Raw genomic sequence first — 25,883 nt, 5'->3', positions numbered from 1 at the left:
AATTGAACCTGGTGTCGTTCCAGTTATGAGATTGTGTGTGTACCGTGTATGTTTGTAATTGTATTAAGTGTGCCCTTAACTAAATACACGTGTAGCTGGCTATAACATGTACAGATAACCTAGGTGGGCTTAAGTCAATAGACAAACGGAAACCACATCGTTAATTAGTAGCTATTTTGATTTCGAATGTTTGATTAGCGCGTCAATAGCAAGACCTATGTCATTTGAGTTCGCGTCTTAACAACAATATACATTTTAATAATTAACTATAATTATAAAGATAACAATTGTAAGCTGTTCCAGCAATCATTATTATCAAGCAGAAAGAAATAATTAAATGGAAAGTAAAAAAAAATTGTTGCAGAGCTCTAGTCGGGAGTGCCTGACTAGGAGCTACCCTGAGCCCAGCTCCGAACTGCCCTTACAAACATTCTAGCTTCTTAGCATGCATACAAAACATACAAAAACACACATATATATAAGTTATGCCTCATTTATACATTAACTGAGCTTCTTCTTTCCTTAGCCCCATAATATGACATATGCTTCCTCAAATAACTTCGGTCTCTATGTTCCGATCTTTTTGAAATTTTCAGGGCTTACAAATGGCCACGAATTGTGTGTACATCCCAAAGCCCAAGACTATACCTTATCTGTGTATTTTACTTGAATCTATTACAAACAAAGTTTGGTATCTCAAGTTCTAGACAGACCATAATAACAATAGAATCAAAATTTGAAAAATCACATACTTAACAGACTATAGAAGAGGCACAAAAACTCACGTAATACTCAGAGCGATTATATTATGTATTTTTCACAAAAAAAAAAAAACAAAAGCATTGTTAGATTTCACTATCTCCAGTGGGACAGTGCACCGCATTGATGCAACACTTGGGATAATCGGCATCGGGATACTTTGCATCGCCCAATTTACATGGAGGTGGCACTGCCTTAGTACCACAGCTGCAGGTATATAGAACATATTTTTTAGTATAGTTAGGAAAAACGGAAGACCTTAACTCTTACGTTGCAATAGTTGCTGCGCCGTCTCCGTTGCAAGTGAGAAGCTGACAGTTGGGCAGGGTCTTAGTTTCACCCTTACTCAATATGGTGTTGGCATCGAGCACACACTTGCCCGGATGTGCTTTGAGATGCACGAAATATTAGTTACATATTTATATATATTATTTGAAAATCGCGCTACACACCGTCACTTTTGAAATTGCCCTGGGATAAAGCCCCAAAGACCTCGGTGCTTAGCACGGTAGCCAGCACAAATAAAGTTAGAAATAAACCAGCTTTCATCTTGACAATCGGGCAACTTCTGACTGTCGTCTTTGCGTCAAGCTCAATTTATAGGCATAACTAACTTGTCTGTCGAGTGGCATATCGTGAAACTTGTTTGATTTGATGAGTTCATAAGCTAAACTGTTTATGAATTGCCCACAAAATCTTATTAACACTCATTTGCTTAAACAATCAACAATGATTAGCATATATTGGTATTTGTTTGAAGCAAACATAACAGAAAATATATCTATAAAAAAAAGAGCCTAACTTAAATTAGCTTCAATTAGCGTTGGGCGCGTGTCGCGCTTTGAAGTTGAGTTTATTGATAAATATTATATTTATTAATATAATTTTTAAGTGGAATTTATTGTTAAATATTATATAACATATATTATTTATTTATTGCTTTTTATAATAATATGGCTTATGTGTTTTTTTTTACTTAATTTTTTTTGTTTATTATATATTGTCATATATATATATTTTTTTATTTATTTATTACTAATTTTCTTGTATACTTATTAATTATTACTATTTATTTTTAATTATTAATTATTAAGTTTTATTTATTATATAACTTTTTTTTTGTTATTTATATATTGCCTATTCACTTATATTCATTTATTTTTATTTGTATTTATTTATTTGTTTTTATTTTTTAATTATTTACTGTTAATTATTTATTCATTTATTTTTTTTTCCTTTTTTACGTGTTTTATTCATTCACTTATTCATTCATTTATTTATGCATTCATTTATTTATCATATTCACTTTTAGATAACGCTAATATAGACTCAAATTTGCAAATATATATCCATGCGAATATTTCTACCATGCATTAAACATAAGGTCCAAGCATGCTCCGCATTTCTTAGGGTATATTTTGTGCATACACTTATACTTTTTGGTTAGTTGCCCTCAAACCTCAATCATGAAAAGAGAGACTACAAAGTATCCGAAAAACCAAAAGGGTAGAAAAAAAAGCTACAAAAGAGAAAAATGTGAGCAAAGACCGCAGCAAGTCTTTTTTTTTTTAGCAGCCTCAGCATAAAAAGTGAATATTACAATTTTAGTGTGCCGCAAAAGTTTAAGCCAGCAAGTACGTGTGTGTGTGTGTGAATGAGTAAAAAACACACGCACACACACCCAGACACACACACACACACACACACACACACACACACACACACACACACACACACACACACACACACTTATGCAGACACACAACATTTATAAATTGGCAGCCAGGCAACTGCTTTTGGGTGACCTTTCGTGCCAGTCAGCGCATATACATATACATGTGTATGCATGTGTGTGTGTGTGTATATCTGTGTGTGTGTGTGTGTGCGTGCAAAAAGGTGAAGGTAATGCTGGTGGCTGGTCAGAAGGCTGCCAGCTCGAGCACGAGTTGGTACACATAAACTGAGCCGAAACTTTGCCAAGGCACGCGCAAAAAGTAATCATATAAAACAACCGAAAAAAAAACAGAAATTCAAATTTAGACGCATAATACATATATGGAAAAAGGTGCAAATGTAGCGCCCTAAAATATGCAGCGAAAATCGTGCTATTCGGCGTGAAATGAAAACCTTAAACTTTCCCTATTCATTCATTTTTCACGAGTTATTTGTGCCAAAAAAAATATATTTATATATATATAAAATACTTAAAATGGTCGCCACACTGTGCCGTAGTTCACACACAAACACTAGCTGACACACACACACACACACACACAGAGAGAGAGGGAGACGTATTGAAATCCTTGTCGCACTTTCTTTAGCATTTGCACCCACGAGATGCTTCATTTCATGCCCGAGAGCAGAACGCGTCGCCTGAGATGAGCTCGTTAAAATAAAAAACATATGAAAAAAAAAAGGTTACCTACACGAGAAACAGGCTTACATTCGGGGTAGTCCCTGACAAGCTTGAAAGTAAGCTGCAATTCGATTTTAATAATTAATCGAAAACAAAGCAATAATTTTTTGGATAAAAGTAAGCTGTTTATCGATTTTAATTAACAATCGATTATATTCTTTAATGTAGTTTTAAGTTATAAGGAATATAAATGAAGTTATGATAATAAAAGGCAACCGCCTACATTTGGGGTAGTCCCTGGCAAGTTTATTATAGTAAGCTGTAATTCGATTTCAATTGCTTATCCATTGCAATGCTATTGCCCAGCAGTATTGATTTAACTGTTTATCGTAGCTATAAGAATTAAAAAGAAAGTTAAGTTAAACTACACGCGCTTACATTTGGGGTAGTCCCTGGCAAGATTATTAAGTACTTAAGACTGTACAATGCTGTGCGAGGCACTTGAGAGAAGAGTAAGAGTATCATGAATCGTAACGAGAAAGTACTTACTTTCTTTCTATCTTCGGCACGTCGATTTACAGATATGAAAAGTTTTAAGTTATAATGAATTTTATGAAAATATCTTGGAAAACAAAATATTTTGCCATGCTTCTTTGCAATCGACTCCTAAAAGAACTGATCTGATATAGTGGTTCGATCCGGCTGGTTTCATCATATAATGTACGAAACAGAAAATCGATTCAAGACGATAATTTGAAAAGTGAGAGACTTGTTTGGATTGGAACAGACAAATGGACTTGGCTATATAACAAATCGGCTGTTGATGCTGATCTAGAATATATCTACTTTATGGGGTCGGAAACGTCTGCTTCTATGCGTTCTATTAGAATACCCTCTACAATGATATAAAAAACAATTAACTAACGATTTCAGAACATATTTACGCTTAGTTTCAATAAACCGCGCATTTCGATAAGTTAATATATTAATGCTCTATATATATATAAAAGATAAGTTATCGTTTAATTAGGTTATGATTTCATTAGAAAAGCAAAACAAGCTTATCCGCCCACTACCGCCTACTTCCGTTTCCGGTTTCAACCAACTAACGCAATAATCGATACGATAAAAAGCTGTTCTTAATTCCAGTATAAATACGCCCACAAGGGTTTTTCCTTTCACGAGTTGCCAACACTTCCTTGCATAGTTAATTAAGCTTAAGTAAAATTCTTTACAACTGAAACCTGACAATTTCTTGGTTACTTTCTGCATTGTTGTACGCATTTCATCAGCTGCTCATATCTGGCAAAAGTTGTACTTTTTCCCAGGGCATTGTCCTTTTTCAGTTTTCCTTGGAGTTTTTCCGCAGCAAACACAAAAGTAGTGGCAACAGTTTTTCTTCTGCTTTTTATACCCTGAACCCATTAAAAATGGGTATAAGGGTATATTGTATTTGTGAAAAATCCAAATGTATGTAACAGGCAGAAGGAAGCATCTCCGACCCCATAAAGTATATATATTCTTGATCAGCATCAATAGCCGAGTCGAGTTAGCCATGTCCGTCTGTCTGTCCGTCCGTCTGTCCGTCCGTCTGTCCGTATGTATGAACGCAAGGATCTGAGAACCTATAAGAGCTAGAGAAATTTTAGATGTAGGTCCTCCTACTGCCTGCGCAAATCGAGCTTGTTTCCGATAATCGGTAACTTACTCCGTTTCCAAGCAATCGATAAAAATCGATATCGATATCCTGTTTTTTGGGCAATTTTGGTAAATAATAAGAGCTTGAGTCACCAAACTTGACATATAGTTTCTAAAATAGAATATATATATGCATTTGATGTTGAAAGAAGAGGGTTCAGGGTATCCCCTAGTCGGGAACTCCCGACTAGAACCTCTTGTTTTAAATTGCGTTTTTCCTGCTTTTCCTTTGCTGCCAAATGTGTTAGCTGGCGTTTGTATGTGTGTGTAAGTGTGTGAGTGTGTGTGTGTGTGTGAAAGTTTTATTGTCTTTGTTTCGTACGTCGCATAAATATGTAAAGTAAATTACAAGAACCGGGCAGCACGTTTTTGTGCCTTAAAAATAAATATTTAATAACAAAATAATATCGTATTCACAAATTTTAGTCCAAGCAAAAAATATATGAATTCCGTAACAAATAAATGGCCGAAAAAGCCAAAGAAATATAAAATGATTAAAATAGCAACAATAAAAGCGCATAACAAAAATAAAGCAAAATTTTTCAATAGAATTCGTTTTTGTGCCAATTAAATAAGTCCTAATATGTCAAAGTAAAGGAATTGGCAAACAAATGACAAAATTAATTAAATAAATAAAGCAAATATTGAAAAATCAATTATTATTTAATATTATTGTTATTGGCAAGTGCAGGCTGTCAGGCTCAAGGTTTGGCCATGAATAAATCAATTGAATGCGCTCTAAATGTAAACTGAAATACCATTTGATAATCCCACAGTGGCTGCGATAAGTCCCGCCGCGCACGAAAGTAGGCTACACTGAGTGCAATTAGGCTAATAATGGCCACAGCGAGAGAGAGAGAGAGAGACGGCGAGAGAGAGAGAGGGCGAGAGGGGGGCGGTCTATTGCTAATTATGGCAAACCGTGTCCATTACACGCCCATTATGTGCCACGCCCCAAAACCAGTGCTCACTAACGATACTATTTAGCTCGCGCCTGGCTCCACAAAGTTTATTGACTTAGCTCATCAAATAGAAATATAAATATTCAAATATTCAAATATTTGTGCAAACGGCGCACAAAAGTTGTTAATAACATATTTTTGTGGAAAAAAGAAAAATAAATAAAAATTCGTATTCTAATTACGTGCAGCAAAACAACAAATTACATAGTCCATAAATATTCATTGATTCATAAAAATAAAACACGCAGCCCACAATGAGTACTCGTTATTTGAGAGAGCAAAAACAATTGAATGAAAACAATCATTAACAATTGTTCAGACACGGTGATGGTGCGAATGTGATCGACTAAGCGATACCCTGTTAGAGGATGTAAAGCAATGATGAGTAACATTTCTGTGCATGCAATTAAATAAAATATAAAAAATAAATTTGAAATTAACAAAAGCAGCTTTAAATAAGCTTGGACTATTCTCTTTGTGCTGGCAGATTGAAAAAAACTGAACACATATCATGTATTTATATAGAGAATTCATACAACAATTTTTCCAACTCTTTATATATATATATACGAGTTGTGTCTATTAACGAGAAGTCGACATTGTGCGTCGAACAATTAAATCAGATTTTATTAGAAACTAAACAAAAACATATTTAAAATAAACAAGTAAGAGGTTCTAGTCGGGAGCTCCCGAAACCCTCTTCTTCCAACACTAAATGCATATATATATATACTATTCTAGAAGCTATATGTCAAGTTTGGTGACTCTAGCTCTTATTATTTAGCAAAATTGCCCAAAAAACAGTATATCGATATCGATTTTTATCGATTACTTGGAAACGGGGCAAGTTATCGATTATCGGAAACAAACTCGATCTGCGCGGGCACTACGAGGACCTACATCTAGTCTAGTTTTAAGTCTCTAGCTCTTATAGGTTCTGAGATCCTTGCGTTCATACATACGGACAGGCGGTCGGGCGGACAGACGAAAGGAAGGACGGACAGACTGACTGACAGACGGATGGACGGACAGACGGACATGGCTAGATCGTCTTGGCTACTGATGCTGATCAAGAATATATATACTTTATGGGGTCGGAGATGCTTCTTTCTGCCTGTTACATACATTTGGATTTTGCACAAATACAATATACCCTTATACCCATTTTTAATGGGTTCAGGGTATAAAAAGCCAGAACTGTTTAATTATATATATTATTTTAAGATTTCAAGTTAATATTAAAGCTTAAATATGTTTTTTTTTTTTAGATAAAAACCGAACCAAGTCAGAGTCAGTCGAGAGACTCTACCTCCTATGGAATCTTTGCAACTTTAAATGTTTTTTTTTTGTTTTTGTATTTCATCAGAAAATCAATTCGATTTTAATTATTATAATTAACAGTCGGTTTAACAGAACCGAGAGACTGTGGCGCGTCTGTGGCACAATTCGTGCTAGTAAATAATTACAATATATACGAAATGCTGCTAAAAGTAGTATGCAAATAAAATAATAGAGTGTGCGCGGAATTAAAAGCGCATTTATTGGCTGCGGTCGAATTCATTTCAATTTTAAATTATGCGCGTAATTCTTGAATGCGGTTCCATTTTAGGCAAATGCGCACGAGAAAATTGTGCAGCTGGTTTAACGAGCTTTAAAGTGGCATTGAGGGGCCACACATAACTATTTATCCGGATTGACGGATTGACTAACTGACTGATTGATGCTCAACGCGTAGCGCAAGTCTAAGAGCTGTCCAGCTCTGCATATAACATTACAGTAATTACCCATTTTGAAGTATTTAAAAGCATCTATTTCACTCGCAAGCGTGGAAAATAGGTGGTTGCATACAACTTTTTATACCCCGCACGCATTGAAAATGTATGAATGGGGTATGATGGTTTGCGTATGTAACGGGTCTCCGACCCCATAAAGCATATTTATACTTAATCAGCATCAATAGCCGAGTCGATCTAGCCAGGTCCGTCTGTCTGTCCGTCCGCAAGGATCTCAGAGCCTTTAAGAGCTAGACGCTTACAATTTTGATCGAAGGTCCTTCTATTGCTCGCGCAGTACGAGTTCGAGCAATCGTTAAAAATCAATATCGCAATACTGTTTTTTTTTTTTTTATTAAATCTCGTAGGTTTCAAGAGCTAGAGTCAGCAAATTTGAGATGTAGCCTCTAGAATAGTGCATACAGATCAAGTATATTTCATTTTATAGCTACCGACGCCCAACTAAATCCTTATTTCCACCACCCCGAGCGCGAGCTGCATTTGGTGTTGGTTCGAAAGAAGGTTCAGGTTATCTCCTGGTCGAACACTTCCGACTAGAACTAATGAACTTTAATTATTATTAGTTTTTCCGGCTTTACAAACATTTTTCATCTGGTTGGCAAATTGATTAATTGTTATCAAAGTGAACTCACCTTCATAGAGCACCGCCAACTAGAAACTGCTGCGCCAAGGATTCACAGTTGTTATGCTGACTTACGCTTGGCCTGGCCACAAAACTGTTGCAATTGTTGATTAGCATGCAGGTACATTGGCTTTTCAATTAATTCCCGTTTGTAGAAACGCTTTTCAATTAGACCCAAAAACAGAAATCAACTCAACCGAACTGAAATTTCACTTCAAACTGCAATTAAGCATTTTTATTATGCGCTGATTACTTTTTATTGTTGTGTTTAGTGTGTGTGTGTGTGTGTGTGTGTGTGTGTGTGTGTGCTGTGCTGTCTGTTGCATACAAAACAAATATTTGTTCAACAATGCACACACATTTATGCTAATATTTGCACACGCTGAACAACAGACAACTGCATTTCGCTGGCCAAGGATAAATGCTATTCGACAGATTGCGCATACGCCGCGTATGCGTTGCCCATTGAAATCGCGCTAATGGCATTTCAATAACGCATAACGCATCTGTAACCGCAGCTCTTTTACACCAACATTTTGCGAATTTTAAATCAATCTCTGTATGCGGTTGCGACATGTTGAATAAAACATTTAGCAGCAACCATTGAATTATTCAAAATTCATCTGACACGAAAACTTTAGAGAACAGCACATCGCATATGAAGTGCGCAAATCGATTTTGCATGCGACAGGCATTTTAGGCTCGACTTCTAATGAAAAAGTTCGCACAACTTTTCTGGCACGTCAACACACAATTTGGCCATAAATAAACAAAAAAAATAAATAAAACTAAACGCAAAAGCCTTGCAGCACACATGTGGCAAATGTTTGAGTTATTTGCACCACAAGCATTTTACGTGCGGCCACTTTTTCACTTTTCCTGTCGAAAATGTAAAATTGTAGCTAGGCTATAAAGTTAACAAAATTGACTCAGAGAACATAGTTTAGTTGCCTTTGAAATAGTTGTATGTCTACTTTAAATTCGAGGCTGAATAAACTTTGCATTCGTGGTTTACTTAGGCAACACATTTACTCTTATATTATTCAGCTAGAGTCTTTAACTGTTTCTTCTGTGCGCAGCTTGAACTTGTTGGGAATTACAAGCGTCAAGCAAGCGAAAGATCTTTAAAGTAAAAGCTTGATTAACATAAAGCTTCCTTACGCAGACATCGCCTTTATCATATTTGTAGTCTCAATATAAATTGTCTTAGATTTTCAATAAAAGTATCTTCTATATGACTCTTCTTAATACTATTTGAAGTTATTTGAAGTTCAGAATAAATGGGCAAGAATAAGTCTGGTTTTCTTTAACATACATTTTGTCCTTTGTCCACCTTGAAAAGCTTTCAGCGTATTTACAAAAACTATCCACCAAAAGTTAAAAAGTAGCCCTGAATTATGACCTTCGATTAAGACTTCCGACCGAATCCGCAACCTTGTCGATTATTAGTCTGAATAACTGAGGGGCACTCGAAAAAACCTGATGCCACAAAAATATCCCACTTAAATGCAAATGGAATACATATAACATGTTTTTGATGTGCCACCAAAGCCTGTCAGAGTAATCTCAACAAAAGATTTTTGTTTTTAATGCGAACTTAACATTATTTTATGACATTGAAGCTCGTTGTTGATATGCACGACGTGCTTTTTTTTAAGCCTTTTTTTCAGGCAGAGAGAGCCAAGAGCGTAAGAGAGCGTTATGCACTTGTATTGGTTACCTGTTACATGCTATATGCGACCGTTAGATCTCGCAGCTTGTGTAACGGTCGCTGGCTAAAATGTTCGAAATTCGAAATTGAAACTGTAAATCTCAAACATGCAAATTCGCTGATGGACGAATTAAACGAGAAATGACATGAAAATTTATGAACTGGCAACATTGGAGACTAAAGCCGTAAGAAAAGGGCACCATTGAGGGGACAGACACACACACAGAAGCACACACACACACACGCACAGTGGCAAATGCACATGTATCCTCGGAACAAGCACATAAAAATGTAATACTTTTGCTTGACGACGATGATGATGATATTTTCTGATATTTTCATTACATTGTTGTGCTTTTACGACTGTTATCCTTGAGTGAAGAACTTGCTACAGGATGCTAAAACCAACACACACATACACACACACACACAGAGTAGTCCACAGTTACACGCACACGCACACACACGCATGTGCGAGTTGAGCGAGCTTTTTCACCTAATGTCTGAACCGTTAGTTTTTGAGAGACTGCCAGAGAGTGGGCAGAATTTTCACCTTCGCACTTTACGGTTTTTTTTTTTTTTTTGAGACAATTGAAAATTTTTTTATTATTTTTTGAATATTAGAATTTTTTTTGTAAATTTTTGTTTGAATCTTTCCGAAAATTTTCGCACTTGACACACACGATCAGCACTGATTTAATTTAATTTTTTTTTAATACAACTGCTTCGGTAAAATGTTGAGTTTTAGCAATTTATGAATAAATTTTTTAAATATTTACAAACGCGCCTTGAGCGCGTGTGCACAACACACGAGATGTTGTTCCGTCGCTCGTTGGGATTCAACTGAATGCTAACAAGTACACGACAGCCTAACCGCGCACAACTACATTTGCAGTGGGCATGCGAGCTTTTTTTACACGGACCTCCGACGCGTGGGTGGCCGCAAAGAGCGAAAGTTCCAAAGAGACAAAATTGTAACGTTGCAATGCAAGACAATAGAAACAACTTGATTTTCGGCTTTAACTGTTACTTTCGGCTTTCACTTAATCTATATTGCGAGCACTTTATAGATTTGTCCAATATTAAACAAGAAACAATTATTAATTTCTATACTTCTTAAAACCAACATGACGCACAAATAAAACGGTAAATTCAGCGTTGCATGTAACTATCGATAGTGGGAAACTATCGAACGCAAAAAAAATGTTTAGCCCTGGATACTGAAACGTTTGTCAGCCCTCGTCATCAATAAAAAACAAATCGCTTGCATTATTTTGGAAAACAAAATAAAAACAATGTCCGACGCATATGCATATGCTGCCAAAGGCAAACTAAAACTCAAAAGCGATACCGAACTCAAGAAAAAAAAGAAGAAACACAAGAACAAGGAAGAGGAGAAGGAGAAGGATGCACTGCAGAGAGCGTTCGTCGAACAACAAATGATTGAAACTGTAAACGGACCTGCCGCAGCCACGACCAGCGGCTACGAGCGGAAGCTAACCAAAGCGGAGCTGGCCACCAAGAAACAGCAGGAGAAGATGCGCAACAAACGCATCATGGACAAGGCGCAGACGACGCATAAACAGCGCGTAGAGAAATTCAATGAACATCTGGACACACTCACCGAGCACTTCGATATACCCAAGGTGTCCTGGACGAAGTAGAAGGCGTCGCATCTGCTTAATTGTAATCTAGCTGTAAAACATATAATCTATATATATAAAACTGACTAAAGCTGACTCACTAATTTCTGTTTACCTCTTGTGATGCGAGTATTGAGAAAGCGCAAAGATTGGGAGAGTTCCTTCATTGAAGCTGGACGAAAGAATGCTGCATGGAAAACTTATATCTATGAAAGATCTTGGAAATTACGGTGTCAGCTATATTGTACCATATAGCTAGATTTTACCATTTCCGCAAGCAACATTAAAATTTAGGTTTAAACATTTCCAAGTGTTATATATATTAAGCATAATTTTGACTATATTATGGGATGAGGCCAATATAAATGGCAGCATTAAACTAAATACATTTATGGTAATAGTTACATAAATATACAAAAACAACTTAATTGAGGGTGTCTTAGATGTTTCCAACATTCAGTCCATGAAAGCAAAACAAGGCTACTTGGCTAATTTATTGCTTCACTGTGGCGTCATCAGCTCGAGCATGGCATATTTCCAGGTCCAGGCGCGCACCAGCTGCTCGAAACGCGATCGTTCATGCTCATAGATATAGCCCAGTTCCGGCTCCATGCACACCTCGGTATAGGGATCCGTGAGGAGACTCTGCACGGACAACAAAACTTTGGCCACATTCAGGGCCAGCGACCAGTTCTGTTGCTGGAATATGTCAATGCCGACGTCGCCATGTCTGGACACATTCGGATGCAGTATTTTGGTTAGAAAACGCACCGTTGGCGGTGCCATGGGATAGCGTTCAGGAAAGTATATAAACAGAAAGAATTTGCCGCCCTCATAGGGACTGCCAGGCGGTCCAAGTATCGTTGCCTGCCAATAATTATTCTGGCGATCCAATGGTATGGCCGAAATGCCCTCCGCTTCGTAGCTGTGCAATAGATTTGCCTCGCCGCGCAGAAAATTATTGCGTATCACGTTTCCCAGCTCACCAGACGGCGGCGACTGGCTGCCCAGCTCAATCAAGCAGGTGCGACAGAAACACGCCGACATCAATGCACCATACAGCTTGTACCAATCGGGCAGCTCGGTGAGGCATTCGAACAGCGGCCAGCGCTGTTTGATGTATGTCTTCCACATGCTCTGTGCCGTGTTCTTCACTATGATCTCGTGCCACTGCTTGCACACCTCGCTGGCCATCCACAGCGACATGTCGTCCAGGTAGGCGAATATCTTTAGCATAACCTCGACGGGTATGCGGCTGGTGATGCATTTGCTGCCGCTGCTGCTGCTGCCGCCGCTGCTGCCCGCATCCGGCGCGTTGTACTCATGCGCACGGGCACGTCCATCGGCCAGCTCGAGCATGTAGTGCGGTAGCGCGTGCGGCGCCGTGGGCCGTGGCCTTTTGATGGGCAACAGAAATGGATTAACCGCACGTTCATGTTCGAAATCATGCTCTGGTGTGCCGCGTCGCGCTGGCATTGCTTGCGGTTCCAACAGCTGCTCTGGCGGCGCCTGTAGTTGTGCTGCTTGCAGTTCCTGCAGTTCCTGCTCCGGCTCTTGGTTTGCCGGTTGTTGTTGTTGTTGTATTTGTTGTTGCTGCTGCTGCTGCTGTTGTTGTTGTTGCGGTGCGGGCGGTTCCGCATCCTCTAGATCTTCAAAGCCCATTATGTCCGCATCATTCTCAGTTTCATCATCCTCCTGCTTGTCCTTGAAAGGCGGTTCGTCATTGCCCGAGTCCTCGTCGTCGGACAGTTCCGTCAATAGCTCCTCGGCGCGTTGTGCGTTGTATAAAAATGCATGACAGGCGCCGCAAAGCGGTTCGCCGAAATTGGGTCCATAATAGCCATTGCATACCCAGCACGCGTTGCTGTTCTGCAGTGGAAAGCACACATGCATTATTAGGCAAGGTTTTTCTCAATATTTTTTTTTTGTATTTTTTTTTTGTATACACACCGAAAAGCAAAATGTTGGCTCTGTAAGCAATTGTTTATCTTTGTCGTCCTCCTCCTCCTCGGCGATGTCGCCTGTGTCGTTCATTTCATCATCGCTGGCATTTAGTTGCTCCAGCAACTGCTCATGTTCCTTTTGCTGCTGCACGCAGCTAGTCATTTTCCTGGTGCACTGAAATTTCTTCTAACAAAAAATAACCCCAACCGATGCCTTTCCCGTAATGCAACGTTAGGATACTTGATGAGGCATCGATATAATATCGATAGCGATAACAGAAGTTTGGCTTATGCAAATGAAAAAGGTAGTTTTTGTTTACAAACTGAAAGTGACGTCACAAGCTACGAAAATGGATATGGTTGAAACTGTAGGGTTCATGTGACTTTAAATTCCTTTAGCTGTCAAAAAATTAATTGGTAACTCAATTGGAAATACTAAAATAATTTTATATATATGTAAACTTTTATACGTCCAATGTAAAAAATCTTCATATAGGTTAAAAGGCCGTTGGTTTCAGGTCTCATTTTTCAATTGCAAATTGTGGTTGTGACGTCATGACGCAACAGTCGATAGTGAAGTGACTTATCGATAACTTCTCTGTCTGTCAGCTGCAGCGCCACACGTGCGATATTTATAAAATTACGCCAGCAACAAAATGAAGCAGAAAAAGAAGCTGGGTTAGCTACAATTTGTTAATAATATGTATATTTTATAAAAGTTTATTTACTTGCATGCGCTGCAGCTATCGGTCTCAGTCGCGAGGAGCGTCAGGTGCTTGTCATCGGTGAAATCATACAGGAACTACTAAAGGCACACGAAGACAAGAAAGATGTGAATCTGAATCGCATGAAATCATTAATATCATCGAAATATGGACTGGATAGCTCGCCGCGACTGGTGGACATCATAGCAGCCGTGCCGCAGGATGCCAAGAAGATACTGCTGCCCAAGCTGCGTGCCAAGCCCATACGAACCGCAAGCGGCGTAAGAAAATGGCCCACAAGCAAATATCAAATAAACTCTTGCAGTAGTTAAAATTATAAATATTTGTAGATTGCCGTGGTTGCTGTCATGTGCAAGCCGCATCGCTGTCCGCACATCAATTTTACGGGCAACATTTGCGTCTATTGCCCCGGCGGACCGGACAGCGATTTCGAGTACTCCACACAATCGTATACGGGCTATGAGCCGACCTCAATGCGCGCCATACGGGCACGTTATGATCCATTCCTGCAGACACGCCATCGCGTCGAGCAGCTGAAGCAGCTGGGCCATTCGGTGGACAAAGTGGAGTTCATTGTGATGGGCGGCACATTTATGGCCCTGCCGGAGGAATATCGTGATTACTTTATACGCAATCTGCACGATGCTCTCTCCGGGCACAGCAGCGCCAACGTGGCGGAAGCGGTGCGTTATTCCGAGAAGTCCCGCACCAAATGCATTGGCATCACTATCGAGACACGTCCGGATTATTGCCTGAAGCGTCACATCTCCGATATGCTGAACTATGGCTGCACACGCCTGGAAATCGGCGTACAGTCCGTCTATGAGGATGTGGCCAGGGACACAAATCGTGGGCATACGGTGCGCGCCGTTTGCGAGACATTCAACATGGGCAAAGATGCCGGCTACAAGATTGTCACACACATGATGCCCGATCTGCCCAATGTGGATTTTGAGCGCGACATTGAACAGTTTATCGAGTACTTTGAGAATCCCGCTTTTCGCTCGGATGGCCTCAAAATCTATCCCACACTTGTCATTCGTGGCACTGGGCTCTACGAGCTGTGGAAAACGGGTCGCTACAAGTCGTATCCACCGTCGATGCTTGTCGATTTGGTGGCCAAAATACTGGCTCTGGTGCCACCCTGGACACGCGTCTATCGTGTTCAGCGTGACATACCCATGCCTCTGGTTAGGTAAGTCCATGAAGCCCTAACAAAACTAATCACATATGAAAATTCACGTCTACGTCCGCAGCTCGGGCGTGGAGCACGGCAATCTGCGTGAATTGGCTCTGGCGCGCATGAAGGATTTGGGCACCGTTTGCCGGGATGTACGCACACGCGAGGTCGGCATCCAAGAGATACACAACAAGGTTCGTCCGTATGAGATCGAGCTGATACGACGCGATTATGTGGCCAACGGCGGCTGGGAGACGTTCATCTCATACGAGGATCCCGAGCAGGATATACTTGTGGGCCTGTTACGCTTGCGCAAATGCTCACCGGACACCTTCCGGCCGGAACTGCAGGGCGAGTGCTCCATTGTGCGCGAACTGCATGTTTACGGCTCTGTAGTGCCGGTCAGCTCACGTGATCCAACCAAGTTCCAGCACCAGGGGTTTGGCACGCTGCTCATGGAGGAGGCGGAGCGTATTGCCCGCGAGGAGCACGGCAGCACAAAGATCGCGGTCATCTCGGGCGTCGGTACGCGCAACTATTACCGCAAACTGGGCTACGCCCTAGACGGCCCTTACATGTCCAAGTCTCTCTCAAAGCAATATAATTATCGCTCTTAATTTGTCACCTAGATATATGTATATAATTATTATATAATGCTTGTTGTTCTGGGCTTGAGATAAATAGATATATTTCTTATTGCAAAAAGGAGCCGAGCGGGTATATTATTAACCAAGAGGGAGTTATATGAAAGTATGCCTATTGGGATAATTATATATTTTCAATCACGTACTCACCTGTAAATTCACATGCATGAGTTTTTTATCATACGAACCCAATGTAAAAGCTCCCTTCTCCTCCATATTTGAATCCGCTTCCTCCTTAGTTGAAGTCCACAGTTGCAACCGCCTCCTCCTTAGTTAAAGCCGCTTCCTCTATAGTTGAAGCCGTCTCCTCCAGTATTGAAGCCGCCGCTTTCTGCTGTCACTTACTTAAATTTATGAGAATCGCGTAGGAGAGCATTAGTTAAGAATACATTTAATTTTGAATTTGCAGCGCAACGAGAGGTAAGCTTGGTCTTAAATATAATCATACAAAATATATGCACACATACATACATATATTTGGCGCATGTCTATATAGGATATTTGAGGGTACCAAGAACCAAGAATAATGTTGCTAGATTTAAGTATTTCACATATAGAGAAAATATATCTATCTCCTATATCTTATATCTAATACTTTCTTTCGTGAAGCGAACCAATACGATTTCTTTGAACTTGTTCGGATATAAATACATATTACCTGAATGAAATTATTTTATTATGATAGTCAATAGGCATAGTGTGGGGCAGTCAAAGAATTATGATAATGAATATGAATATATATAGTTACAATTCTGGCTAGACATTATCGTTCCGACCATTCAATTTCTAGCTTACAAAGTAGTGACATTTAAAAATCGTAAATACTTGGGCTGTGTGGAAAAACCTAATCATAAATAATATTTGTATACGTAGAAAACTAATTAGTTAATTGGTAAGAACTATTTTTTTGGCAGTGCCTCCTCGTCCGTGGGATCACAGTCGGCACAGTGCCAGGAGTAGCCGCGTATTTTGGGCGATTTCTTGAGCGGCGGCTCGAGGCACGCGAAGTGATAGTGCTTATGGCACTCATCACAGGTCACAACCTGATTGGCCTTGCCGGTTTGTGTGCAGACACAACAATTGATTTCCACATTAACCTTGGGATTGGAGACGCGTGGCCTGCCCACACGCTGTTTGCGCGCCGTCGACTTCCGTGGGCTAACCTTGCGCTGTGGCGATGCCGTCTCCTTGGCCTTTTGTGGCGTACTTATGGCAGCATGTGGCGTTATTACTGTGGACACCAGGACAATGGGCGTGGTGGCGGGCTGCTCCGGCTGTATGACATCCTCGACAGTCTCCACGGAGGTGGGTCGGGACGCTTCGTCCACGGAGCGCACCGCATTGGCGGGCACATAAAAACTGCGCGATTCGGGCGCATCTTCGCCGGGCAAACGCAGCGTCTTGAAGATAATCTTAATGGGTCGCCCGGAGTTGGCATTGTCCAAGGCGCTGCTCTCATCGGCATGTGCGCGCTTTTTGCGCTTGCGCTTGTGTTCCTTGTTGAAGGACTTTTCCGTATCCGATGACAAATTGTGCTTGTTTTTGTGCTTATCCTTGCGCTTGCCCTTGCGCGACGACTGCTTGCCACTGGAGTCGTCGATGGAGTCCTCGCAGCCGGACAAATGCGCAACGGTGGCGACTGCTTGTGGCAACGTCAGCTCCATGTGGGCCACTGCGGCTTGCACTGTGGAGAATTTGGGCAGTTAGTAAAGATTAGGACAGCAACTGCTACCTACCATTCACGGGCGTCTTGCGCGGCGACTGCAGCTTGCTGCGCTTCGGCGACTTGGCCAGATCCTCGCCAGCGTCGAGAGCAGCGGGCAGCGTTTTGTTGAGCGCACGCTTCAGCTGCTGTGGCGTCTCCTTGGGCAAATCGTCCAGCGAGTAGCGTTCGACATAGACCAAATGCCCGTCCTTGTTGAAGCGCGTGCGCGATTTGCGCGGACCCGGTGAGATTTCGGTGACCGCATCGGATACATCCGACTTGTCACAGCACTCGGAGCACTGCCAGCCATACTGTTTCGATTTCTTGGGCGGACGCGTCAGCGGCGGATTCAAGCAACCCAAATGATAATGCAGATTGCAGGTGTCGCACTTGACCAGCAGATGCTGATCGTTGTTGCGCTTGCATATGCCGCAGCTGACGGCGGGCACAATTGTCGCCGCCTTGCTGGTATGCAGCTGGGATTGCTGGGTGCTCAGCTGACGGGAGTTGTCCAGCTTGTTGCCCAGATGGGCGAGCGGAAAGCCAACGCCCATTTTAAGCGCTGCCGCTGTCGGCACCGAAATGGGCCGTTGCGTCGGCGTTGGCGGCGTCGTCGCCAATTTGGGCAGCTGCTCCGGCAGCGGGCGTGCAATCAGCTCCACATGGGGCAGGCCAGCGCTGAGGCCAGGCGACAGCTGCGCCAGGCTGTTGTGCAGCGCTTTGATAGACGCGATCAGTGCATCGCGCTGGGCTTTAACATGTTTGCGTTCCTCCAGCGCGCTGTCATATTTGGCGCGCAGCACATCCTGCGCCTGGCTAAGCGCGGAATTGTGCTGCAGGAGCTGCTGTTGCTGCTGCTTGAACTCCGACATGCGCACTATGCGATCCATATAGTAGGCTGTGAATTCAACGCTAAATGCGGGCGCTATATGCCATTTTTTGCGTATGTCCTGCAAGGCCTGAATGTTCGCCTCGCGCTGCTCCAGATGCTGCACATCCACGGCCATGAACTCCGCCTTGGCCAGCAGACGCCGGCAAGCGGAGGCGGAACTGGTCAGCAGACGTGACATCTTTTGCGTGGGCACCCACGGCGTTGGCTTGAGCTGTTTGTGCTGCGCGTATTTGTGCTGAATCTTCAGGAGCTTGCGTTGTATGCGCGCCTGGGCTGGATTGGGATTAGCCTCGATCAGCTGCTGCTGGAGCAGCGCCCGCTGCTTGGCCTGCTGCAGCATGTTTAGCCGCAGCGTATGATAGTTGCGACGACGTTTCTTAATCATCTCCTTTTCCGAGTGCACCTTGCAGTGGGCATAAAACGGATCCGCTGCATCATCCTCATGATGTGCCTCAATCAGATAGCCGGCGACCTGTGCGCACGTCACATGGAAATACGTCTTGCACATGCCCGCATCGCAGCCAATGCAGACACCCGTTCGCGCAAAGAGCGCATTGTCGCACAGGGAGCACAGCTTGGCGCCCCATTTGCTGTACTGCATCTCGAAGAGCGTCACCGAGCTGAGCTGTTCCACCTCGCCAAATGCCACGCCCGGCACATACAGTGCGCATATCAGGTGCACCCATTTGCCCACATCTGTCTCCTTGTAAATGCCGCCCTTGTTCGGGCAGAGCTCACAGTCCGGCTCCGAGACACCCGCACGGCATGCCTCACAGAACCAGGGCTCCGTGGAGCAGGTAGAGTTTGTACTGGAGATGCTAACATTGTCGCTGACACCGTAGCAGCCCTCGTGCACGGAGACGCCACAGGCATCGCATTCGACAATCTCGTTCACATCGTCGCTGCGCTCGCCCAGGCACACGCAGCACATCCGCTTTGGCGGCGCTACCGGCTCGATGTTGAAACCATTCACACGTGGGGCGGGGGCAACGGGTGCGGCGGCAACTACTGCTGCGGCGGCCTCCTGCTGTGCATTATTCTCAGCTAGCAGCTGACGCAGCTGCAGCGTCGAATCTTCGCTTTCATCGCCGGAATTTGCATTTGCATCGCTATCGCTGCTGTCGCTGCTGCTGCTGCTGGCGTCGCTGCTGTCGCCGTCGCCGTCGCTTTCGTCCTTTGATCCATCCGAACAGTTGTCAATGTCGGGCAGAAAATCGCTGTCCGATGAACTTTCGCCCAAATCGAAATCAAGCAACGCCTGTGTTGTTATTTTTGGTTGGCGTACCCGTTTAAATGGCGCCATTTAATTATAAATTTGTGATTTTTCTCGCAAAATGTAAGAAAAATCGTGCAACGTAATAGAGCTGGACCACTATCGATATCAATATTGTTTGCCAGAGAATCGATATAAACACATCTCTATTGAACGTATGTTGGCCATTGCTTGCAGATAAATTTTTGACAGTGTTGCCAGCTTCTGCTTTTTCTCGCCAAATCTGGCTATTTAAAATGCGCTTGCGGCAATATGAAAAAAAAAAAGTTAGCCCTATTTTTTTTTTTTACAAAAACTTGGCAACACAGATGCAGTTTTTTATAATTTTATATTTAAAATTTTTTATATTTAATATTATAACTAAAACCTAAAACACCTCCAATTGCTCTATGGGCAGCCATTTAGAGCTTTCTAAAGCATCATAGAGATGTCGATCTGAATCAATTGTCTCCCGATTAAGTTTCTCCACGTCCAGCACAAACTTATGCTCCTCCAGACCGTAGTCCTCCTCAGCTGCAGCAGCGCTATTAAGCGGTGCACTCTGTTGTTGCTGCTGCTGCTCATATTGGGCGCTGCGCTGGGCGCTCCAAGCCTCCGCATGCTGAGCGAGAGTCTGCGGATTCGAGTGTGACTGGGACATGGCTTGCTGATAGTAGGCAGCAGCATCCGTAATTGAAGGAGCAGCGCCCTGCTCATAATAGCCCTGCCAGGCATTATAGCCCTGCCAATAGGTGCTGGTTGGATCGTAATATTGCGAGTAATCGGCGCCGCCAGCACTAGTCGAGGACGTTGAGGTTGTGCTGGGGCCGCCGTACCCATAGCTACTGCCACCATTTCCTAGTGCGGCGCTCAGCTCAGCCTTTGGCTTGGGCACTGCATTACAGATCTTAATGGGTTTGGTACCCAGGCCAACATAGCCGTTCATGTCGTATAAGGCCGACTTTTGCTCATCCTCGATGCCAAAGCGCACAAAGCCGTAGCCCTTGGAGAAGCCCAGACTGTCCAGTATTACCTTGGCCGTTTTGATCGATGTGTATTTGCTGGAGAAGACCTTGTACAGCGAATAGTCATCCACGTCTGAGCTGAGATCGCCCACCCAGACGCTAAATTCACGCTCATTACCTGGCAATTTATATGAATTGCTGGCGGAGTTCAGACGAAAACGGACAATGGGATTTGTGCCGGGTATGGGTTTGCCATTTAGCTTGTGCATGGCATCCAGCGCATGATCATCCGATATGAAATTCACGAAACAATAGCCAGCAGGCTCACCAGTGTATTTGTTGCGCATGAGACGCACCGTTGTGGGATCTTCGCCCATTTTGCGGAATGCGGCAATTATGAAGTTTTCCGTCATGTACGATTCCAGCTGCAATACATGTCACAAAGGTATATTGTAACGTTCTAGAGTTGGAAATGTATTACTTACGCTGCCCATCCATAGTTGACAATGTACAGATGTCATATTGTCGCTGTTTTGTAAATAAATTGACATGAAATACACGCGTAAACAAATTCTAGAATAATTTGCCAAACAGCAGAGTTGCACGGCCTTTGGCTTATCGATAACAAGTGCTGCCCCACAGTCTTAAGTTTTCATCGAAAATGTAAACACAGCAAACAAAACGATCTGGCAACTCTCTATACAGTTCATATTTGATTTTTGACAGCTTATCACAATATTCCGCTGAGATGCGTATAAGTTTAGCCAGTTTTGCTGCTTTTACGGCTAAACTAAAGGAAGTGCGCATAATATTAGATCCAAAATGTGATGCTTCCAAGGGCGCCAGGTTTATTACAAAGCATCTTTCACTCCTAAGTTACATAATCTAATAAAAACCAAAAATTCTGACAGGGAATATATTGAGAAATTTTATCCCAATCTGAAAAGAAACAATCCCAACTTGGCCTTTTTGGTAAGAGAATGCGCCGGCGTGCAGCCGAGACTATGGGCACGCTATGGTAAGTAGTGAAACCAAGTATCTTAAGTACATATTGTATCCAATTGCAATTCAGGCAAAGGCAAGGAAGTCTCAATCTCGCTGAGAAACCAATCCGCTCCAGACATACAGAAGCACTTGGAGGCGGTTGGCAGATGAAGCGACCAGAAGAGTACAGAGTTGTATTATGGCATCAATTGTAGGCTAAATTAAAGAGAGTGAATGCTAGTAACACACACATCTGTATTTAGGCTTAGTAATTATGCTAGGTACACGGATAGGCGACATTGGTCAAACATACTATTTAATTGGTAAATGGCGGCAGGCCGAACTGTTCGGGCTTAAAGTCCTCCAGTGAGCGCAACACCTGGGTGGCATGGGCGCAACGCTCCTTCGAGAGCCGTTCGTCGGGCACCATGACCACCTGCATGCCGGCGCTGTTGCCCGCCTCGACGCCATTCGGCGAATCCTCGAACACCAGACAGTTTTTCGGCTCGGGCTTATCGCCAAAACGGCTGGCGGCCACCAAAAAGATATCTGGCGCCGGCTTGCCATTCTTCACTTCGCTGTCCGAGGAGCCGCACACGCGATGATGGAACAGATCGAAGAGCTCGCGATGATGTGTGCTCTTCAGCTCGACCATCTCGGCGCCGGAGCTGGTGGCCAAGGCAAAGGGCACCTTGTTTGCGTGCAAATGACGTAGCAGCCGCTCAGCACCTGCAAAGGATTTGGATAACATTTTAGTATCATATATTGCTATGCCCTGTGCCCATTGAAAGTGGGTTTTGTGCGAATGTATGTCGACAGGCAGGCAGGCAGGCAGAAGGTGGCATTCGTGACTCTCCTAGGTAATAAGAGCTAGACATGATTTTAAATCTAGGTTTAGGTTTAGGATTACGTTTAGTTGTAAGTCTAGGAACACAAATGAATTTACGCTTTATAGAGCATATTCTCTACTTCCACTAATTATAAGAAATAAAGGATATAACTTTCAAATTAAAAGCCAAGTTCCTTAAGAACTGGTGCTCTCGGACAACCCACAACTAGGAGCTCTTCGTTGCAAGTTCCGACTCTAAGCCAATTTAGAGATCTAGTACGAAAGCAATGGCAATTGGCAAATGGACGACATGAGCGTTATATAGATGTGTATACTGGTTCCGATCTCTACACGAATACGGCCTTAACGGAGGTGGTGCTAACCTTTCAGCAGCGGCACCTTGTGCAGCCGGTCGCAGCACATTTTGTGATAGCGCTGGAGAAAATCAGCGACGCTTATGGGCAATTGGCATTCTTGGACGGCTATTTCGGCGGATCGTTGTTCCGTGGTGCCCATTACTTTGAAACGCACCGCCTCGGGATAGGAGCGATTGAAGGTGCCAGCTATTTGCCTGGTGATCTCCTCGTAAATGCGTTCAGTGTCTGCAAGGATAGGTGCGAATACGGAATCAATAATTAGTACCTGGCATCAATTTGGCATCGCGCATGAGGGCGCGTGCATTGTCCGTCTGTTGTTTGGCGTACTCTTCCCATGTCAACGGTAGGTCGTAGCATTTAATCATAAACTCGGCCACCTGACGCGTCTGCAGACCCATTATCTGCTGCTTTACATCGAACGTGTACGTCTTGCCATACGGATCGAGCACCAATTGGGCGGCCTTCGTGTAGAGGGTCTCAGTGTCTGGTTAGAAGCATGTGTAAACTATGATATATCCCATAAAGGTCCAACACTTACCCAGCAGCAGGCCATCCATGTCGAAGATGCAGTGCGTCACATTTCGCAATACCTTCTGGGCCATTTCTTCTTTGCTCGTTATGTAACGCTGTAATAGGGGGGATGTTTACTGCAAAAATACGCACGTCATGGAAATGAATTAAAAACTTTCCGCAATCTGTTTTCCAGTACTGATTCACCGTTTGTTTTTTCGCCCTTCCCCCCACCCCATTCACAATGGCTATGTTTTGTTTTTTTTTTGTACAACTCGTTTTAATGTTCACTTTTAATTGCGCCGTCCTTCACTCAAGGACGCTCCCCCCCCCTCCCCCACACAGGTGCCGGAAATGTAACAGATAAAGTGCTACCTTGACCTACACGTAATGCTTCTTCTTTTTCGAGTGCGCTCGACACAACCGTTCAGCAGCAGGCAATGCGAATATCTGGCTGCAACTGCGAGACTTGCCGTTCGTTATAGCGACAAGGTTGCCAGACTTTTCGCCAAATAGCAAAGTTAGAAAATTTCCATGCACATACCCTGTAGCGTGCAAAAATCGTTAAAAAGGGCGTATGTTCTATAAATCAAATAATTATAATTTATTTTTAATAAAAAAATTTAATACTGTATTTATTTCAAAACAAACTGAATATTTTCTTAAAAGTGTAACTGGTGAAATAATTTGTGTGCGATTTCTTTATTTCTAATTTTAATATTTGGAAGATGTTCGTTTCTAATATTTGCAAAAATTAAACATGTCAGATTTGACTATTAAAATATTAGAACACCTTTTTTACAGGGTATGCCAAGGTCGGTGCTTTACATAAAAAACTCACACTTGTTGCCACAATAAACCGCAAATATTGACGCATTCAAATTATGTTTAAATGTAAGCGATAACATATATATACATCATATATTTATACGATTCTCATAAATGTTGACGCTTAATTAGAAACGTGTATATTTCTATATAATATATGCCCGCATGCACACGTGAGGTTTCCCACAGGCATTGGGTCGATGCAATAAATCACCCCCGACGTCACAAGGTGCAACAACAACAAAGAGCACAGCAGAAATATGAATACACAATAAATTGTTTTTTTCTTTTAAATTTATTAAAAAACAAATACATTTTTGATGGTCGAATGTATTACGTTCAGTTGCAATTAGAAGAGGAATATCTGCAAGCAGAGCAAAAATATATTAAGCACAGAATGTAAATATTAGCAAGAGCTTGGGACGCACCTTAAACTTAGGCGCTCAGCAGGCAGACACCGCCGGCCTTCTTGATCTTGTCCTCAGCCTTCTTGGAGAAGTACTTGGCCTTAACGATGACGGGGCGAGCGGGCAAATGGCCGCGTCCCAACAGCTTGTAGTAGCCCTGGAGGAAGAAAGTGGGAAAGGGAAACACGTTATTAACTGATATTCAAAGTTTGGCGCTAAATATTTGTAATCCAGGTGTGGTTTTTGTTTTGATCTGAAAGGCTTTTCGCAACACGAGGAGAGCAATTGTACGGTCGCATTCAGTCCGCCCATCGCCTTCGGTGTCTCTTCATGTCAAACAAAAATCCAAGCGCGAATTGTTTCTCTATTCCAGCATATGGAATAAAACTTACAAATTGAACCAGATCGATAACTGGCGCCTTTGTGCTCTTCTCCTTCTCCAGTTCGGCGAACTTCTCAGGTCCGACCAGAGACCACAGTTTGTCCAAATTGATTTCGGGCCTGAACTTGTGCTGGCGGCGCAAATGGAAGTTCCTCATGCCGACCTTGCCGAAATAACCAGGATGGTATTTATCAAAATTGATGCGGTGATGGTGCATGCCACCAGCATTACCGCGACCTCCCGGATGCTTGCGGTGCTTGCCAATACGGCCATGACCGTGGCTGACGTGACCACGCAGCTTCCTGGTCTTCTTCCTCTTGATATTCGACTAAAATAGTTAAACAGAGATAAAAACAATTATAAATATTGGATATAATTGCACGTGCATGGACAGCGGCAACTGCAGACGGTGGCTATCAGGTTAAACACATGGCAGAGGTTATGTTTGCACGCCGTCGTCGCTTTTTTGTCGGTTTGCTCACTTTTGCTTATTTCAAGCATGCCACAATTTACTGTATTGCATGCCACGCAGTTACCGCTCAGATTTACACATTTGCACTTGTTTATGCATTTTCTATATTGGTTTAAATCAATTTTGAAATGCACAACTCATAGCAACATCCACTCACCATCTTCAGAGTTTTGGAAAGAAAGAAGTGAGCAAACTTAGCTGCGATTGAAACTGTCACTGGAAACGATAGCGACGTTTTGCAGCA

General features: G+C 42.6%; 10 protein-coding genes across 14 annotated transcripts in view; 3 read left to right on the top strand and 7 right to left on the bottom strand.

Moving 5' to 3' along the window:
• The window catches only part of LOC115760106, a 63,821-nt gene extending 52,832 nt beyond the window's left edge, over positions 1 to 10,989 (bottom strand). Inside the window, exons 1-3 of one of the 3 annotated variants that reach the window (XR_004017576.1) lie at positions 10,398 to 10,472; positions 8,201 to 8,409; positions 7,968 to 8,115 (exon numbers count right to left, since the gene is read on the bottom strand). The gene's annotated coding sequence lies outside the window, so the exon portion shown is untranslated. Of the gene's footprint in view, positions 1 to 7,967; positions 8,116 to 8,200; positions 8,410 to 10,397; positions 10,473 to 10,680 lie in introns of those variants that run through there. The other 2 variants (XM_030701299.1, XM_030701298.1) reach the window with 2 other exon arrangements.
• Positions 790 to 1,329, bottom strand: LOC115760114. The gene is made up of 3 exons (XM_030701308.1): positions 1,212 to 1,329; positions 1,030 to 1,147; positions 790 to 966 (listed from the first exon to the last, which is right to left on the bottom strand). The coding sequence occupies exons 1-3, from the start codon at positions 1,306 to 1,308 to the stop codon at positions 846 to 848; spliced, it is 336 nt and encodes a 111-aa protein (XP_030557168.1). The 5' UTR covers positions 1,309 to 1,329; the 3' UTR covers positions 790 to 845.
• Positions 10,990 to 11,112: 123 nt separating the features above from the next.
• Positions 11,113 to 11,577, top strand: LOC115760111 (protein FAM32A-like). The gene has a single exon (XM_030701304.1). It carries the CDS (start codon positions 11,197 to 11,199, stop codon positions 11,563 to 11,565), a length of 369 nt encoding a protein of 122 aa, XP_030557164.1. The 5' UTR covers positions 11,113 to 11,196; the 3' UTR covers positions 11,566 to 11,577.
• Positions 11,578 to 12,026: 449 nt separating this feature from the next.
• Positions 12,027 to 13,828, bottom strand: LOC115760108. The gene is made up of 2 exons (XM_030701301.1): positions 13,495 to 13,828; positions 12,027 to 13,413 (listed from the first exon to the last, which is right to left on the bottom strand). Exons 1-2 carry the CDS (start codon positions 13,648 to 13,650, stop codon positions 12,046 to 12,048), a joined length of 1,524 nt encoding a protein of 507 aa, XP_030557161.1. The 5' UTR covers positions 13,651 to 13,828; the 3' UTR covers positions 12,027 to 12,045.
• A 133-nt stretch (positions 13,829 to 13,961) lies between these two features.
• On the top strand, positions 13,962 to 16,087 carry LOC115760107 (probable elongator complex protein 3). Its single transcript, XM_030701300.1, has 4 exons — positions 13,962 to 14,165; positions 14,231 to 14,472; positions 14,542 to 15,407; positions 15,469 to 16,087. Exons 1-4 carry the CDS (start codon positions 14,144 to 14,146, stop codon positions 16,007 to 16,009), a joined length of 1,671 nt encoding a protein of 556 aa, XP_030557160.1. The 5' UTR covers positions 13,962 to 14,143; the 3' UTR covers positions 16,010 to 16,087.
• Positions 16,088 to 16,708: 621 nt separating this feature from the next.
• LOC115760227 (PHD finger protein 14) lies at positions 16,709 to 19,966 on the bottom strand. The gene is made up of 2 exons (XM_030701480.1): positions 17,773 to 19,966; positions 16,709 to 17,720 (listed from the first exon to the last, which is right to left on the bottom strand). The coding sequence occupies exons 1-2, from the start codon at positions 19,934 to 19,936 to the stop codon at positions 16,936 to 16,938; spliced, it is 2,949 nt and encodes a 982-aa protein (XP_030557340.1). The 5' UTR covers positions 19,937 to 19,966; the 3' UTR covers positions 16,709 to 16,935.
• Positions 19,967 to 20,234: 268 nt separating this feature from the next.
• LOC115759874 (tRNA selenocysteine 1-associated protein 1) lies at positions 20,235 to 21,484 on the bottom strand. The gene is made up of 2 exons (XM_030700984.1): positions 21,336 to 21,484; positions 20,235 to 21,275 (listed from the first exon to the last, which is right to left on the bottom strand). Exons 1-2 carry the CDS (start codon positions 21,399 to 21,401, stop codon positions 20,274 to 20,276), a joined length of 1,068 nt encoding a protein of 355 aa, XP_030556844.1. The 5' UTR covers positions 21,402 to 21,484; the 3' UTR covers positions 20,235 to 20,273.
• A 54-nt stretch (positions 21,485 to 21,538) lies between these two features.
• LOC115759876 (NADH dehydrogenase [ubiquinone] 1 alpha subcomplex subunit 2) lies at positions 21,539 to 22,079 on the top strand. The gene is made up of 3 exons (XM_030700989.1): positions 21,539 to 21,696; positions 21,762 to 21,868; positions 21,923 to 22,079. The coding sequence occupies exons 1-3, from the start codon at positions 21,599 to 21,601 to the stop codon at positions 22,003 to 22,005; spliced, it is 288 nt and encodes a 95-aa protein (XP_030556849.1). The 5' UTR covers positions 21,539 to 21,598; the 3' UTR covers positions 22,006 to 22,079.
• Positions 22,070 to 24,030, bottom strand: LOC115759875 (probable pseudouridine-5'-phosphatase). Of its 3 annotated transcripts, none has more exons than XM_030700988.1 (4): positions 23,936 to 24,030; positions 23,579 to 23,687; positions 23,047 to 23,265; positions 22,070 to 22,563 (listed from the first exon to the last, which is right to left on the bottom strand). In XM_030700988.1, exons 2-4 carry the CDS (start codon positions 23,640 to 23,642, stop codon positions 22,151 to 22,153), a joined length of 696 nt encoding a protein of 231 aa, XP_030556848.1. In that variant the 5' UTR covers positions 23,643 to 23,687; positions 23,936 to 24,030; the 3' UTR covers positions 22,070 to 22,150. The 3 variants fall into 3 exon arrangements, with proteins under 3 accessions (XP_030556848.1, XP_030556846.1, XP_030556847.1); XM_030700986.1 differs by lacking the exon at positions 23,047 to 23,265 and adding an exon at positions 23,306 to 23,524 and having other exon boundaries at positions 23,936 to 24,028; XM_030700987.1 differs by lacking the exon at positions 23,047 to 23,265 and adding an exon at positions 23,306 to 23,524 and having other exon boundaries at positions 23,926 to 23,990.
• Positions 24,031 to 24,654: 624 nt separating this feature from the next.
• LOC115759694 (60S ribosomal protein L27a) lies at positions 24,655 to 25,814 on the bottom strand. Its single transcript, XM_030700692.1, has 4 exons — positions 25,797 to 25,814; positions 25,178 to 25,495; positions 24,807 to 24,942; positions 24,655 to 24,742 (listed from the first exon to the last, which is right to left on the bottom strand). The coding sequence occupies exons 1-3, from the start codon at positions 25,797 to 25,799 to the stop codon at positions 24,814 to 24,816; spliced, it is 450 nt and encodes a 149-aa protein (XP_030556552.1). The 5' UTR covers positions 25,800 to 25,814; the 3' UTR covers positions 24,655 to 24,742; positions 24,807 to 24,813.
• Positions 25,815 to 25,883: the final 69 nt, after the last annotated feature.

The sequence above is a fragment of the Drosophila novamexicana genome, unplaced genomic scaffold, assembly GCF_003285875.2.
Source record: "Drosophila novamexicana strain 15010-1031.04,08,12 unplaced genomic scaffold, DnovRS2.1 tig00000387-arrow-pilon, whole genome shotgun sequence".
In the NCBI taxonomy this organism is placed as follows: Eukaryota; Metazoa; Arthropoda; class Insecta; order Diptera; family Drosophilidae; genus Drosophila; species Drosophila novamexicana.
Note: the sequence above shows the minus strand (reverse complement) of the source record. Positions and strands in the feature narration are given on the sequence as shown.